The following is a 15825-nucleotide window of genomic DNA, read 5'->3' on the forward strand; positions in this document are numbered from 1 at the left end:
GGAATGCCATAAAAATTATGTATCCCAGTGCATCAATCTGGAGGCACGTGGCACCAGTTTGTCCCATTATGGGTGACGTAGTTTCTGTAAGCATTCTGTGTTGAAGCTGTTCTGGTAGTCATTTGTCTTGTGTTCTGTATGTATATGAGCTATGACTATAGAAATTCTCCCGCTTATATTCTTACTCTCCTGTTCACTTCCGTTCTCTCAGATCAATCAGGTGAGCCTGAGTTGTCTCCTAGTTCTCTCTTCTTTAACAGGATCACTATCTGGGACTCTTGGTTTCTAAGCAGGAAGCATAATACCTCTTCTTTCTCTTAGTAAGTCACATCCCATAATCAAAATTTCTAATTTTTTTGTCCCATACAATCAGCATATGAGTATTTTTAGTGTTTTCTTGGTTTCATGTTCAGATGCTTTGGCCCTAGCAAGGTTAGGCTTCAGAGAAGTTGTTTCAGAGGAGAGTTTTATAGCTGAATATGGCAAGAACTAGGTGCCAGTAGGTCAACTTGAGTCAGACTGAGGTTCTTTTTATACCAAACCCAGTCTTTTCAGGCCAACATTATTGAGGTATAGTTAAAATGTGCTTATGCATGTCATTTGCAATGCTAAACATTCAACATGCATTATTAGCCTATTTGTTCCTTTAAAACAACTCTAGAAGTAGATGCCATTTTCTTTGCTTTTCATATGACAGTATGGAAGCTTAGAAAGGCGAAAGCAAGATGGTTAGAAATTACTGAACTGGGGACCATCAGATGGCATAATGGTTATGTCCTTGGACTCCCATGTCTCAACCAGGGTTCAAGTCCTGGCAATTTAAAACTCAGGCCAGGCGCATGTATGTGCATGCATGCACAAGATCCCAAGGGGAGAAGGGATTGTAGTGTGGAGGGTTGATTTCTAGCTTTCTGTCTCTCTGTGTCTCGAGTGAGCACATGCGCCCTATAGCAAAAAAAAAAAAAAAATTTTTTTTAAAGAGAGAGAAGTTACAGAACTCCGGGGCCAGCAGGAGATATGGTGGTTAAGGCATTGGATCCCACATGACTGACTTCCCGGTTTTGAGTCCTGGGCCTGGTGGCTTGAAAACCGTGCCAAGCACATGTGCATATGTGTCCAACATCCCAAGGGGAGAATGAAGGAAAAAGGCCATCCTTGTTAGGGAGTGATTTCCCAGTTTCCCTTTCTCTCCATCTGTCTCCTGCAATCACACACACACTATAGCAGAAAACCTTTAAAAACAAAAAGAAATTACCAGAACTGAAGCTCATGTCTCTATAATTCCATAACCCTTCTAAGCTGGAAGGAAAGTCACAGTAGGGCTTATTATAGTGTTGACGTTTGAAATGCAAAAGGTGGTGGTGTTGCTAGATTGGAGGTATCACTAATTGCCAGCAACTAATAGCCAAAAAATTTCAGATGTTTTACAGAATGTAAATTTTTCCAGTTTGGGTATCCACACCAATAAGACCTAGCTGCCTGGGATGGTCCTGGTTTACATTTATTTCCTGACATGGTTATTAACAGTGCCCCACTCTCTTTTAAGAGTGTTGTGGGGACCAGCAGGTGGTATGGCGGTTAAGAGCATTGGACTCCCATGTGGCTAACTACGGTATGAGTCCTAGACCAGGGGACTTGCTTTCTCACTCTCCCTTTCTCTCTGGTCAAATTAAAAAACAATAATAAGTAAAATTAAATAAATAATTCTTTTTTAAAGATAGTGTTGTGGTTTGGGTAATTAAAATGATGCTTTCTTCATAATTATTACTGAGTTCTCTTCAGATTAACATATAAACTAGTGTTTTCACTGTAACTTGCACTGATGGAGCTCTGTTATTTAGTATTCATTATTCCTTGCCTTCATCCCAATTTATATATCTTTAGTCTGTTCACTCAACTGAGTTATAGGCATGGTTTGCTTAATTAAGTCAACATTTATTAAGATTGTGTCACACTTGCTCTGTCCTCCTTTCTGCCAAACATTTAAGGCAAGTAACACTTTACACTAGTGTACTTAAGTAGTTGGAATAAGCCCTTAAGTTTTGGAGTTTTTTTTTTTAATTTATTTAATTTTCCTTTTTTTTTTTTTTTTTCCCTAATTTGCTATGGGGTACAAGCGGACATGAGTGAATGAGAGAGAGAGAAAGTGAGAAAGCAAGCCACCAGGCCAGGACTCAAACCACAGTCAGCCATGTGGAATCAAGCACTTTAACCATGGCAACTACTGGCCCCCAAGGCCATAAGGCCATTATAAACCTATCCTGAAATCTAATCAGCATAGCAGAGAAACCTTTGTAGTGTGAATCATCACTTCAGGCAAAATTTTATTTCTCACTTCTCAGAGTTCTTAAAGTGGGTGTACCTGGGACCAGCAGATGGCGTAATGGTTATATCATTGGACTCTCATGTAGTTGACTGCAATTCAAGTTTCAGTGGCTTAAAACTCACACTGGGTGTGTATGCATGCGTGCCCAAAATCCCAAGAGGAGAATGGAGAAGGGATTTCAGCGTAGCCATTCTCCCTATGAGATGATTTCTCACTTTCTATCTCTCTGTCCAGAGAGTGCATGCACCTTATAACAAAAATCTCTCTCAAAAGAAAAAGAAAGTGTCTCTGTATTAGTATGCTAATGTGGTGCTCCATAGGTATGCAAGATACAGCCAGAGTACTCCTGGCCTGTGATTTGCTCATAGCCTTATAACTTAAATTCCTTTCTTTTGGCAGTGCACGATCTGATTTTCTGGCGAGATGTGAAGAAGACTGGGTTTGTCTTTGGCACCACGCTGATCATGCTGCTTTCCCTGGCAGCCTTCAGCGTCATCAGTGTGGTTTCTTACCTCATCCTGGCTCTTCTCTCTGTCACCATCAGCTTCAGGGTCTACAAGTCTGTCATCCAAGCTGTGCAGAAGTCAGAAGAAGGCCATCCATTCAAGTGAGTTAAACTGTCACAAGTAACATTTTAGCTAGGGCATTCGCCGAGGTTGACAGCAGTCTAAAATTTTGACTTACAGGGCTGGCAGGTGGTACGGTGGTTAAAGTGCTGGACTCCCACATGGCAATTGAAATTCCAATCCTGGCAGCTTACTTTCTCACCCATGTTTCTCTCTAGTCAAAACTTTAAAAAATAATGAAGTTAAATAAATCTTAAAATTCTTAAAAATGACTTGACTCAAGCTCAGGCATCCTATGGTCTAATTTAGCAGCTGATTGGTAGCACGAACCCCAACTTAAAGACTTTAAGAATGTCGACGGAAAAAATATAACCAACTGTAAAATTAATAATTAATGCGGTTTATTTCCAAGCCAACTGTGAGTGACCTAGGCTGGAGAAGAGGCATATATGCCTTTTCTCAGGGTGATCATGTACAGAGGTTCCTTTTATTTGCTTTTGAGATTGACACACAACATTTAATTAAAAGATTTTCCATTGGTCTAGCCCAAAAAGGCGGGACATGTAGAAGGGGGGGCTTGGAGGTTATAGGTGGGTTCCACAAATTCTTAGGTCAGGCTATTGGAAGGGAAAATCCCTGTCTTAGTTAAAGAAAGGCTTAATCTACATCTCAAGGAAAAGGGAAGTTCTGTGTCTTGGGAAGGCATAAGCAAAAGAATACACTAATCGGTTGAAATATACATCTCAAAGATACTATGCCAGGGAGGTAGGAAGAATCCTGTTAATAGAAAGTAAATGGTCTGTTAATGTTTGTGGGCATGACTTCCCCAGTCCCCTTTTGAGAAGATTTTGGAAAAAATAGGAAAAGTAGTCAGACTTCTGTCCACAAGAAGTAGACAAGTTAGGAGCCAGGAGTACTCACAGGGGAGAGGAAGCATCGCCTAATGGGGCATGGCACACCACAACCCCTTCTCTATTTCCCCATCCTTGAGATTTTGAGCATGCATACACTGCCTGTATGGCTACCTTGACTGGCCATGTGACCTACCTGGAACCACTAAGCTACAGGGGCTAGCCTCTGCTCTCCTATTTGGTTTTGTTTTGCTTCTTAATTTTTTTTCTTTCTTTTTTTTGGGGGGGGTTGCTATAGGGTACATGCACTCTCCAGAAAGACAGAAACAGACAGTGAGAAATCACCCCCCCAGGGGAGATAGCCACACCGCAATCCCTTCTCCTCCATTCTCCTCTCAGGAGCTTAGGCACACAGGCACGTTCACCCAGCGTGAGTTTAAGCCACCCAGTCCGGGACTCAAACCACAGTTGACTACATGGGAGTTCAGCAACTTAGCCATTATGCCAACTGCTCTTGCCAGTTTTTAAAATTTTTTTGTTATAAGGTATGTGGGCTTGCAGGAGACCCACCCCCCCACACACCCCCACATCCCAGAGAATGAGGATGACCATGCTAAAATATTCCTTCTCCTTTGTGGCATTTTTTTCTTTTGAGAGGTTTTTGCCTTAGGGCATGTGTGCTCAGCCAGAGAGAGAGACAAGACACAAAGAGAGGAAAAAAGAAATCACTGCCCCAGGGAAGATGGCCATGCCGCAATCCCTTCTTCAGTCTCTTCCCAGCATCTTGGGGACACACACATTCCCAGTGTGATTTTCAGACCACCAGGTCCGGGACTCGAACTGTGATTGGCCATGTGCAAGTCCAGGGACGTAACCAGTCCGCCATCTGCTGGATCCCCTTTCTGGAATTTTTTAAGCCACTGAGTCTGAGACTCAAACCACACAGTTGACTGCGTGGGATCCAGCCACCTTAGCCACCATACCACCACCAACCGCTTTTTGTTTCATTAACAAATATTTCATAGATGTCTCCTTTATGATTCTGAAATGAAATTTATAGGTAAAATTATATACAAACATGATTTTTTAAAAAATCATAAAGGTGTGATGGAACAGAACAGCACTTGTAATAAAATGCAGTGTGTGTTTTAGTCAATATTATGTTCTGGATTCTCAGTTATAAATAGGTTTATCTTCATGAATATCCAGTCAGGCAGAACACAGGACAGTTTATCATGTGTGATTGTCCCACATCACCATCTTTCATCTGCCCATTAAATGATGGTGGTGTCCCCACCCCATGACAGCCAAAAAAAAAAAAAAAAAAATGTTCCTGCAGATTGCTAAAATGCACCCCGGGGCCAATTTCACATACTCAAGAACTGCTATGCTTGTAGAAAATCTTCTTCCATGTCCATTGTCTGACTATTGTTTATTTTTCTGGAAGAGCCTACCTGGATGTAGATATTACTCTGTCCTCAGAAGCTTTCCACAATTATGTGAATGCTGCCATGGTACACATCAACAGGGCCCTGAAACTCATTATTCGTCTCTTTCTGGTGGAGGATCTGGTTGACTCCTTGAAGGTTAGTGGCTTCTACAGCTTTTGGTGGTGAAACTGAGAACTAGGAACTAGGTTAAAATTCAGGGGAAAAGCAGTACATAAGATTTTATCAGACAAAAGCGATCACTTAGCCTGTGAAAGCAGAATAGGGGTCAGTATAGAAACAGCACTTCATACTAGAGAACAGACATCAGAATGGTGGTATCGACAGATGTGTGGTTACAGTATATCTTTGGACCTAAAAGAACTACAGAATTCTCTCACGCGCCTTCAGATATATAGTGAAATGGGGAAAACAATCATTCTGAAATTATATATCACTACATTTATGTAGACGAAATTAGCTAGAGGAGCATGGCATCCATTAACCTAAATTGTGCATTCTGCTGTTCCTTGTTAACCTCTGATGTTGACCTTTACAGCTGGCTGTCTTCATGTGGCTGATGACCTATGTTGGTGCCGTTTTTAATGGAATCACCCTTCTGATTCTTGGTAAGATGGCAAGGAAAATTTCTCCGTGCTCCTTGGAGTCGTTTTGAAAGAATAAAAGTGAAGACAGTAGATAGCATGGCCCCACACATTCCACATGGCCCCACCTCGAATATTTATAAAGACTTTGAAGTAGCTATTGGAACCTGTGCTTATAATCATAGGTGTATTAAATGCTTCCAGTTATGAAGAAGTATCAAAACAGCTAGCAGTAAAGGAGAATTGTCTACATTTTAAGTATGGAGAACTTATTTATAAAAACCATTTTTGTAATTTTGATCTAACTTTTAGTACAAAGAAGATAACTTGTGTATCTGGAGAGTTGTTTCTTTTTTTTTAACACTGCCCCAAGTTAGCTTTCTTTATTGAACTATCCTTAATTAAGAGCTCGAGCAGATTTCCCATTTTGAGGGAGATCTGTGATTCCCTATATTTTATAAGGAAAATGTTTGTGTTATTTTCCGTCTTAAGGCTTTGTAACTATCTCACATTTATACTCACCATGTCCCATGATTCTGTCTTACAGCTGAACTCCTCATTTTCAGTGTCCCAATTGTCTATGAGAAATACAAGGTAAGCATTTGTCTGTTCCGGATCAGAAATTCTAGTTGATACATGACAAGTTTTAGTTCATTTCCGAGGCATTAAAAGACTGAAAAGTTTTTTTAAAACTTCATAAAATAATTATTTTATTTAACTTTATTTATTTTTTTAATTTGACAAGAGAGAGACAGAGTGAGAGAGAGAAAGAAGGAAAGTGAGAAAGTAAGCTGCCAGGTCCAGGACTCTATAAACTGTGGTCGGCCATATGGAAGTCCAGCACCCTTAACTATCATGCCACCTGCCAGCCCCAGTTCAAAGAGTCTTTATAACCATTTTTACAACCTAATTTCTTAAGTCAAGTACCTATAAGAAACCACTAACAGTGGTTTTCTCCAAGGGAAGAAACTAGATATCTAGGAGATAAGGGTAGGAGACCTCATTCTTTTTAAGTAAGGACTTTTTTTTTAATTGCTAGAGGGTACATATATGCTTGTCAGAGACAGAGAGGAAGAAAGCATCCCCCAGTGGGACATAATCATACCACAGTCCTTTCTTCGTGTGTCTACTCTGTTGGGATTTTGGGACACACAAGCTTGGCACATTTTTCAAGCTGCTGGGGCTAGAATTTGAACCATAGTTGGCCGTGTAATGTAAGATCCTTCTCCCTTACTGCTGGGCTATAGGACTGGCCCAGAGACTTGCTTTTCATACTTTGTTGTGTACCTTTTGATTTTTTATCACATCAGTACATTCTCTATTAAAAAAAAAAAAAAAGTGAATATGCTTAATTCTCTCACGCGCCTTCAGATATATAGTGAAATGGGGAAAACAATCATTCTGAAATTATATATCACTACATTTATGTAGACGAAATTAGCTAGAGGAGCATGGCATCCATTAACCTAAATTGTGCATTCTGCTGTTCCTTGTTAACCTCTGATGTTGACCTTTACAGCTGGCTGTCTTCATGTGGCTGATGACCTATGTTGGTGCCGTTTTTAATGGAATCACCCTTCTGATTCTTGGTAAGATGGCAAGGAAAATTTCTCCGTGCTCCTTGGAGTCGTTTTGAAAGAATAAAAGTGAAGACAGTAGATAGCATGGCCCCACACATTCCACATGGCCCCACCTCGAATATTTATAAAGACTTTGAAGTAGCTATTGGAACCTGTGCTTATAATCATAGGTGTATTAAATGCTTCCAGTTATGAAGAAGTATCAAAACAGCTAGCAGTAAAGGAGAATTGTCTACATTTTAAGTATGGAGAACTTATTTATAAAAACCATTTTTGTAATTTTGATCTAACTTTTAGTACAAAGAAGATAACTTGTGTATCTGGAGAGTTGTTTCTTTTTTTTTAACACTGCCCCAAGTTAGCTTTCTTTATTGAACTATCCTTAATTAAGAGCTCGAGCAGATTTCCCATTTTGAGGGAGATCTGTGATTCCCTATATTTTATAAGGAAAATGTTTGTGTTATTTTCCGTCTTAAGGCTTTGTAACTATCTCACATTTATACTCACCATGTCCCATGATTCTGTCTTACAGCTGAACTCCTCATTTTCAGTGTCCCAATTGTCTATGAGAAATACAAGGTAAGCATTTGTCTGTTCCGGATCAGAAATTCTAGTTGATACATGACAAGTTTTAGTTCATTTCCGAGGCATTAAAAGACTGAAAAGTTTTTTTAAAACTTCATAAAATAATTATTTTATTTAACTTTATTTATTTTTTTAATTTGACAAGAGAGAGACAGAGTGAGAGAGAGAAAGAAGGAAAGTGAGAAAGTAAGCTGCCAGGTCCAGGACTCTATAAACTGTGGTCGGCCATATGGAAGTCCAGCACCCTTAACTATCATGCCACCTGCCAGCCCCAGTTCAAAGAGTCTTTATAACCATTTTTACAACCTAATTTCTTAAGTCAAGTACCTATAAGAAACCACTAACAGTGGTTTTCTCCAAGGGAAGAAACTAGATATCTAGGAGATAAGGGTAGGAGACCTCATTCTTTTTAAGTAAGGACTTTTTTTTTAATTGCTAGAGGGTACATATATGCTTGTCAGAGACAGAGAGGAAGAAAGCATCCCCCAGTGGGACATAATCATACCACAGTCCTTTCTTCGTGTGTCTACTCTGTTGGGATTTTGGGACACACAAGCTTGGCACATTTTTCAAGCTGCTGGGGCTAGAATTTGAACCATAGTTGGCCGTGTAATGTAAGATCCTTCTCCCTTACTGCTGGGCTATAGGACTGGCCCAGAGACTTGCTTTTCATACTTTGTTGTGTACCTTTTGAGTTTTTATCACATCAGTACATTCTCTATTCATAAAAAAAAAAAAGTGAATATGCTTGTATAAAAAAAATGAACTGGGGCCAGCAGGTGGTGTGGTGGTTAAGGACGTCGGACTCCCACATGGCTGACTGCAATTTGAGTCCAAGACTTGGTGCCTTGCTTTCTCACTTTCCCTCACACTCACTCTGTCCCACTCTGGTCAAATTTAAAATAAATAAGTAAAGATAAACAATACATTAAAAAAAAAAATAGAAAAACTAACTGTGTAGGCTATAAGGGAATCCATCAGTGTGAACAGATGTTTGCATTGTGGAATGATGTGTCCAGAGTACTCTAGAGGCTGTGAAGGTTTTTTTTATAGATTAAGTCATCCATCAATAAGCTTAGGCTTTTTGTTATTAAATGAATGTCTTACCCAAGAGCCATAACATATTCAGGATTACAGACTATAGAACATAATTTCTAGAAATTAGGTAAGGCTATACTCCAGTCTCTCTAAAGGAAATCAAGTTACTTCTGCAAGTAATAAATTATTTCTACTTTAACAAAGGGTGGGACATTGTTGGCATAGTTTGAAGTCTAAAGCCTTAAGTTTAAAATACTTTGAAAAAAAATTGGGCATTGTTTTCATTTTTCAAAAAAATTTTTTTTCTTTTTTTTGGGGGGAGGTTTTTGCTATAGGGTGCATGCACTCACCAGAAGGACAGAGACAGAAAGTGAGAAATCACACACACACACCCCCCGGGGAGATGGCCACACCGCAATCCCTCCTCCTCCATTCTCTTGGGACCTTGGGCACGCATGCACACGCGCCCGGTATGAGTTTAAGCCACTGGGTCCAGGACTCGAACCTGGGTCGACTACATGGGAGTCCAGTGACATAGCCATTATGCTAACTGCTGATCCCCATTTTTCAAAATACTCAATAGTAATTTTTTTAAAAACTATTTAGACAGAAGAACAATGCCTTTAGGAAAATTGTTAATCTGTGTGTTGCCATAACTGAGTTTACCTTTCCTTCCTTAAAGACCCAGATTGACCACTACGTTGGCATTGCCCGGGACCAGACCAAGTCAATTGTTGAAAAGTAAGTATGTTCAGGGACCATAGTTCATCATTACATGTACCTTTTTTCCCCCATTATTTTCTGTTTCCTGCATAAAACGCTGATGCCAAACGAGGTCATTTTTCCTCTGAAAAACCCTTAGTTAATAGTTTGATATTACGGGACCAGCAGTTGGCGTAATGGCTGTGTCACTGGACTCCCATGTAGCAGACCACGGTTCAAGTCCTGGACCCGGCGGCTTGAACTCACACCAGGCGTGTGTACGCGAGTGCCCAAGATCCCAAGAGGAGAAGGGATTGCAGCATGGCCATCCCCCGGGGGGTGATTGCTCGCTTTCTGTCTCTCTTTCTGGCAAGCACACGTTCCCTATATCGAAAACCTCTCCCCCCAAGAAAAACAATAGTTTGATTTTACTAGAAGTTGTTCCAATTGCTTCTTTTCTTTTTTAAGAATTATTTTATTTAACTGTATTTATTTATTTAATTTGACCAGAGAGGGACAGAGTGAGAGAATGAGAGAAAGAGAGAAAATGAGAAAGCAAGTCTCAGGTCTGAGACTTAAACCGCTGTCAGCATGTGAGAGTCTAGTGCCCTTAACCACCATGCTACCTGCAGGCCCCTAGACCTGATGGTCTTAATTGCCAATGCTACCTAACTTGGGTCATTTGTTGTGGAATGTGACTCATGTGTAGAGTGGCCTTGATATTCACAGAGGGGTGTGAATGACCTTAGTAATGGGTAACTTCAATGATTTCAGAACACAGTTGTCAGACTAAAGGGTAGCTTTGGTATTCCCTGAGGGCCCAAGAACCGTTGCCAGCTTCTCTTACCCCGAGAACCAGGAACTAATGACCCATGTCCTTTTACATACCTCTTGACTTTTGGTTCCTTTTGTGGCACTGGCATTCCTTCATCTGGACTTCACAGAGCCAGAGAAATGGACTCTCACACTGCCTGTACGTAGAGCACACTTGGCCAGCATTATGCCCGGATATCCCTTATCCTTCCTGCGACCCCAGTGAAAGACACAGAAGGTTCTGGGTGAGACAGAGGCAGGTAGCCATAGCAGCAGGAAGGGGCAGTAGATTTTTGTAGATTCCTCAGGCTCACCCCAGGCCAGACTTACCCCTGCCTCTTTTTATCTCCCACAAAAGTGGGAGAGTATTTTTCGCATTGCTGCAGCAAGTCCAGGATGTCATATAGCATCACCGCTAAAAAAAATTTTAAAAACCTAGAACAAATGCTTATGTTTTCACCTTGTTTTTTTCTTTCCTCAATAGGATCCAAGCTAAACTCCCTGGAATTGCCAAAAAAAAGGCAGAATAAGCCTCTGGAAACCAGAAATGCAACAGTTACTAAAACTCCATTAATTAGTTATAACGTTGTTGTGCTATGAAGGAACATGCTCATGTCAGCTTGAGCCTGCATTCCAAGCTTTTTCTTTAAGTTGGTGTTTTCTCCCCTCCTTTCCCTTTACCCTCAGTATCAAGCACAAGAATTGTTGGACTAAAAAAGAACTGATATCTTAGAATCCATAAGAATAAAGAAAAAAATTAAATTAATAGGATAAATCAGTACCATAATGGTCATAGAGCTTTTACATACAGCTTGAAAGGGGAAAGATTTGGAGGTAGAGGAGAAAATGAAAGAACACATCTCTTTGGTCCTTCTGTCCAATTCTCAAGGACTAACCTTACACAGTTTCCCAGTAGAGACTTGCCCTTATTTTTAAGTTAAGAAATAATGATTAACTTATGAAGAAATGATTTGGGGACAGGAATGGGATTCCTTCCCTAGGGTTTTGTGCAGCACTCCAATTCCCATCTCTGTCCCACAATGTGAGCAGCTACTCCTGATATTCCTCCTCTTCGCTTAATGATACAGCTTTCAGCTCTATGAGTAACTTATAGGTGATAGCGATAATTCTTGATTCCCAGAATGCCATCTGATAAATGAGAATGTAAACAAAAAAATGGACTGGAGAGGGAGTCACCTCTCACTCCCTCTGCCTCTCATTTCTAGGAGGGAAAGGCTGTGCTATTTGAGAGGGAGGTGTCTGTCGCTTCTCTTGGATACCCGTTCTGAGTGTTCGTTTGAGAGCTCATTCCTGAACGTGCTTTCCTCCCTCCCTGCCCACCTCACTTCATTTAATAAATATGGTTGTACTTTTCTTATTATGAAATAAATGTCTGTATCTGCTGTACACTGCTGTAAACTTGTTAAGAGAAAAAATAATCTGCATGTGGGCTCTTCAGTTATTGTGATCCTATTTCAGTTCGTGGGGGGGGGAATGTTCTCAAGAGGTGAACTACAGAAACACAAGAAGCCTTTTTTCCTTTTACCTTGTCACTACAGCTTCCTCCTTCACATGCCGTGTCTTTAACCTGTGCTCATCATTATAGCCTAAGGACCAAAGCCACGCTGGCTTGAGAGGACATTATGTTTGTATGTGATCACCAGGCCAGAGATTAGGTAGGGAAGTTCATTTTGTGGTTCATATAGAATTTTCATTGCTTTGAGGACAGCTATGGGTGTTACTGTTTCAAGGGTTCTTTCCATTTCCAGGCACGTGTCATAGCACCTCTGCCATGGCCCAGGTTGCTCCTTTGGAACGTGTTTTCCAAGAAGTGTTAGGTGAGGGTGCCCAGGCACAACCAGATTATCTTTGTAGGCTATGTGTGCAGTTAAAAAAACTTAAGAACCACTCACGTTGACACCAGATGGAGGGGCCTGGGAATCTTTGGATCCCATTTAAGACTCAGTTTCTTCTTCCCTTTCAACATGAAAATTCAGTAAACTTGATAGAAAAGTTATTTATAAATTTCTTGAAGTCACCCAGAGGGTTGACTGGTAACTTTAAAGTAAGGGCTACAGTGTTGGATGGTCCCAGAGTACTGCAACTCTGTGAAAAGTAGTGGAAGGAAATTCTCTTTCTACTTTTGGGGGGGACTTATGTAGAAATTTAAGAAGGATAAAAGCTAACCTTGCCTTACTCCATTTTTCTTATTTTCTTAGCCCCTTTCTTTTTGGATTTTTTTAAGGGATTCATGTCATAGTAGGAAACACATCCTGTCATCATCCTTTGTTCCCAGGAAGTCAATGCACTGATGTCTTTTTGGGCTTCCCCTCCAAAGGACCTCTTTCAGCACTGGAAGCCTCCACATCTAGCTTTTTTCTTTTGCTGCTGCTGTGTTTAGATAATTGGAGAGATCTTTATTCCACGCAGGATTTTTTTTATTTTAAGAAAAACTTATAGATGAAAAAATTACTAATGAAACTGTGTGCGTATCTGTGCGTGCAACATAAACATACAGTAGCACTTAAGGAGCTTGAATCTTGGTTCCTGTAAAACTGCAAATTGATGTGGTATTAATAAAATTTAAAAAAAAAAAAAAAACAAGAATACAACAACTGTGGTGTCATTCTGCTAACTTTATTCTTTATACATAGTTTGGGTAAAGTAAGTACCAAACAAGGCTTCCATTCCCTCCATCCTTGCTCCACTTTGGGGGCTTTAAAAAGCTACTAATAGTTGACACTGGTAAGGATTCCCAAGATTGCAGAATTAGAGTACAGCTGTGCATTTGGCTTCTGAAGGAAAAAAGAGACCTCTAAGAGGGAACCTTAGAAGTAAGATGATGAGGAGTGGAACGGGTTAGAAACTGCCTTCCCAGTTCAGTCTCACACCAACTGAGAGGGTTTCCCACTTGGAATATGAAGCAACCTGTAAGTCACAAGTAGCCACATTATACTTAAATTGAGAGTCACCATGGAAATGAGAACTAAATACATCAGATCTTTGCTGAAAGAACTTGTCACCTCTGGTTTGTTTTTCACCAAAACTAAGGCTGCTGTGACCTTTTTAAGCTGGATTTTAAAAAATTTATTCAACATTACCATTTAGAAAACTTAGGCTGAAATATTTCTTAAATGACTGATGCAAACAACTTCACAAATACACATACAAATGTTCGAATAATGTCACTAAGCAACATGGTATATAAATATGTATTCAGAGTAACATTTACATACTAGCCATAATAAGCATACCATTAACCAAAAGAAAAAAAATTTCATGAAGAAACTTCACCTGTTCATGTCAGAATCAAAGGCGAGGAGGCACACCTAGGGATGAGGACCAGCCAACCCCCAATCCCTAACCTGAGGCCATAGGTTCAAAGTAGGGATCACTACAGCAGCATGTCCCAGGTCACTGGTGCTCAGAATTTCAGCTGCATCAAGATTCCTGGAGGACTTACCCGAACTGATTGCATGTCCCACCTCAGCTGCTGATTCAGTCAGCATGGGGCGTGGCCCAAGGATCTGTATTTCTAGTAAGTGCCCAAGGTGATGCTGCTGGTCTTGACAACCACAGCAGTGCTTGGAGTTGTCGGTGAAGACATCCACTTCTGTCCCCCTAAGGCCTCTCCCACCTATTCAGGGGGGCATTCCTAATCTACTGTGCCCTGGCTTACCTGAACTTCAGTGGTGGACTTGGGTGTTTATAATCAGTTGCCCCAATTTTCTTACTGTTTTTGAGCTGGTGGAGTAAAAAAGTGGCAAAATACTCATTCTGGATCTGAAAATAACATGCATGAAGGAAAGTAAAAGAATGGCAGTGCCCAGCTTCGTGCCGTGTTTTCAAGCTTTTAATACTGTCCAAAACCCCAGAGATCTAAACTGCTGGGAATTGACTTTTCAGTCAAGTGACAGCCCATTCAGTATCTTCCTGCATCCTTGGTGGCCTTAACAAAAGCCTCAATGCTGAGTCACCAGCAGTCAGCTCACTTCCAGAGTTCTGATGGAGAAGGCTGCGGCCTACACCTGCCAACCGAGGCCTTACAGTGACTAGAGCAGGCAGTGTGCAGCTCTTTGCCACCGCCAAGAATCATAGCCACACCGATGGCCTACAGTGCCCATACCATCCTTTGGCAGACCTAACGGAAAGAAGTTTCAATACCTTACCAGAGACTGGGAGGCAGTGTCATATAGTGCAAAGAACACTGAACTGGGGGTTGAATTTTTAATTCTAAATAGTTCTTGAATGGTTCCTACCTGGCTGTGTGAAGATTTGTTTCTGGGCTTCACTTTACCTATCTGTGAAGGGGGACAGGGATGGTACTTGTGATCTCCAGGGTCTCTTCCAATTTTGACAATCTTGAATTATATAAAAATGCTATAAAATTCGTGGTATAAAATCTAACTCCCCATCAGGAAGTGAAAGGGACTGGGCCTGAGGCACTTGAACCTTGGGCTCTGGCCTGGGTGGGAAGGGATGAGAGGAGAGGCATCTTTGCCGTTTTCCCACCCACAGAGAAGACAGCCGCAGGCCCCAGCTGCCAGGGCTCCTCCCTGACCATCTGACCCGCCTTCAAGCCCCACTCACTGACCTCCCCACCCTGACTTGAAAACAGGGAACTGTCCCTGCAGTGGCCTGTGAAGAGCAGACAAGGCCAAGATGCAAGGCGGGTGAGGAGTCATACTGGTATGGGATGTTTCAGATCCTCCCATCCCTCTTCCTTCGCTCCTCCTTCCTTTAGGTCCTTCCACCTCCTCACAGCTTATCTCTGATACACGCATAATAAATAAGACATTTGCACATAAGGGTGTTGGGTCAGCTCTCTCCCCGCCCCTCTCCCTTTCATATAAAAGCATTAAATACAGTTTCAAAATAAAATACAAAGAGCAAAAAAAGGGCCAGATCTCGGGACCACCTGTTCTCCACAGGAGAATGAAATGTACACATCCCTCTCGGACCTGCCTGGGAGATCGCGGGGCCCTTTCCCCGCCCCACAGGGCCTGGCGACGCCTCGGGGAAGAGAAAGGGAGGCCGAGGCGCGGCCCCGGGCCCTGGGGACTGAGAACGGGTGGCGTGTCCACCGTGAATCAAAGGGGATAGGGAGCTGGTGGTGCTGAAGCACCAACTGCCGGGACCACCAGTGCCCCGGTTCGGACGGACATGGCGCTGGAGCGAGAGCTCCCGACTCCGAGGTTAGGGACAAACGGAGACCCCTCGCGGCAGGAGAGGAGCAAAGGAAAAAAGTGCAGATCCCTTTACACGATCTCTTTGTCGCGGCGGGTGCGGTCCAGGAGCCCGCCCGGGAAGCCCCCGCAGCTGGCGGGGCCTC

The 15825-nt window shown here is 41.7% G+C and overlaps 1 protein-coding gene across 1 annotated transcript in view; it reads left to right on the forward strand.

The window, feature by feature from the left end:
* The window catches only part of RTN3 (reticulon 3), a gene marked incomplete in the record, with an annotated part of 72907 nt that extends 60969 nt beyond the window's left edge, over positions 1 to 11938 (forward strand). Inside the window, 6 exon segments of the mRNA XM_027772387.1 lie at positions 2726 to 2933; positions 5191 to 5329; positions 5730 to 5799; positions 6323 to 6369; positions 9661 to 9719; positions 10978 to 11938. Coding sequence (XP_027628188.1) covers positions 2726 to 2933; positions 5191 to 5329; positions 5730 to 5799; positions 6323 to 6369; positions 9661 to 9719; positions 10978 to 11023 — 569 coding nt within the window.
* Positions 11939 to 15825: the final 3887 nt, after the last annotated feature.

The sequence above is a fragment of the Tupaia chinensis genome, unplaced genomic scaffold (genome assembly GCF_000334495.1).
Source record: "Tupaia chinensis unplaced genomic scaffold, TupChi_1.0 Scaffold000273_1, whole genome shotgun sequence".
NCBI lineage: Eukaryota > Metazoa > Chordata > Mammalia > Scandentia > Tupaiidae > Tupaia > Tupaia belangeri.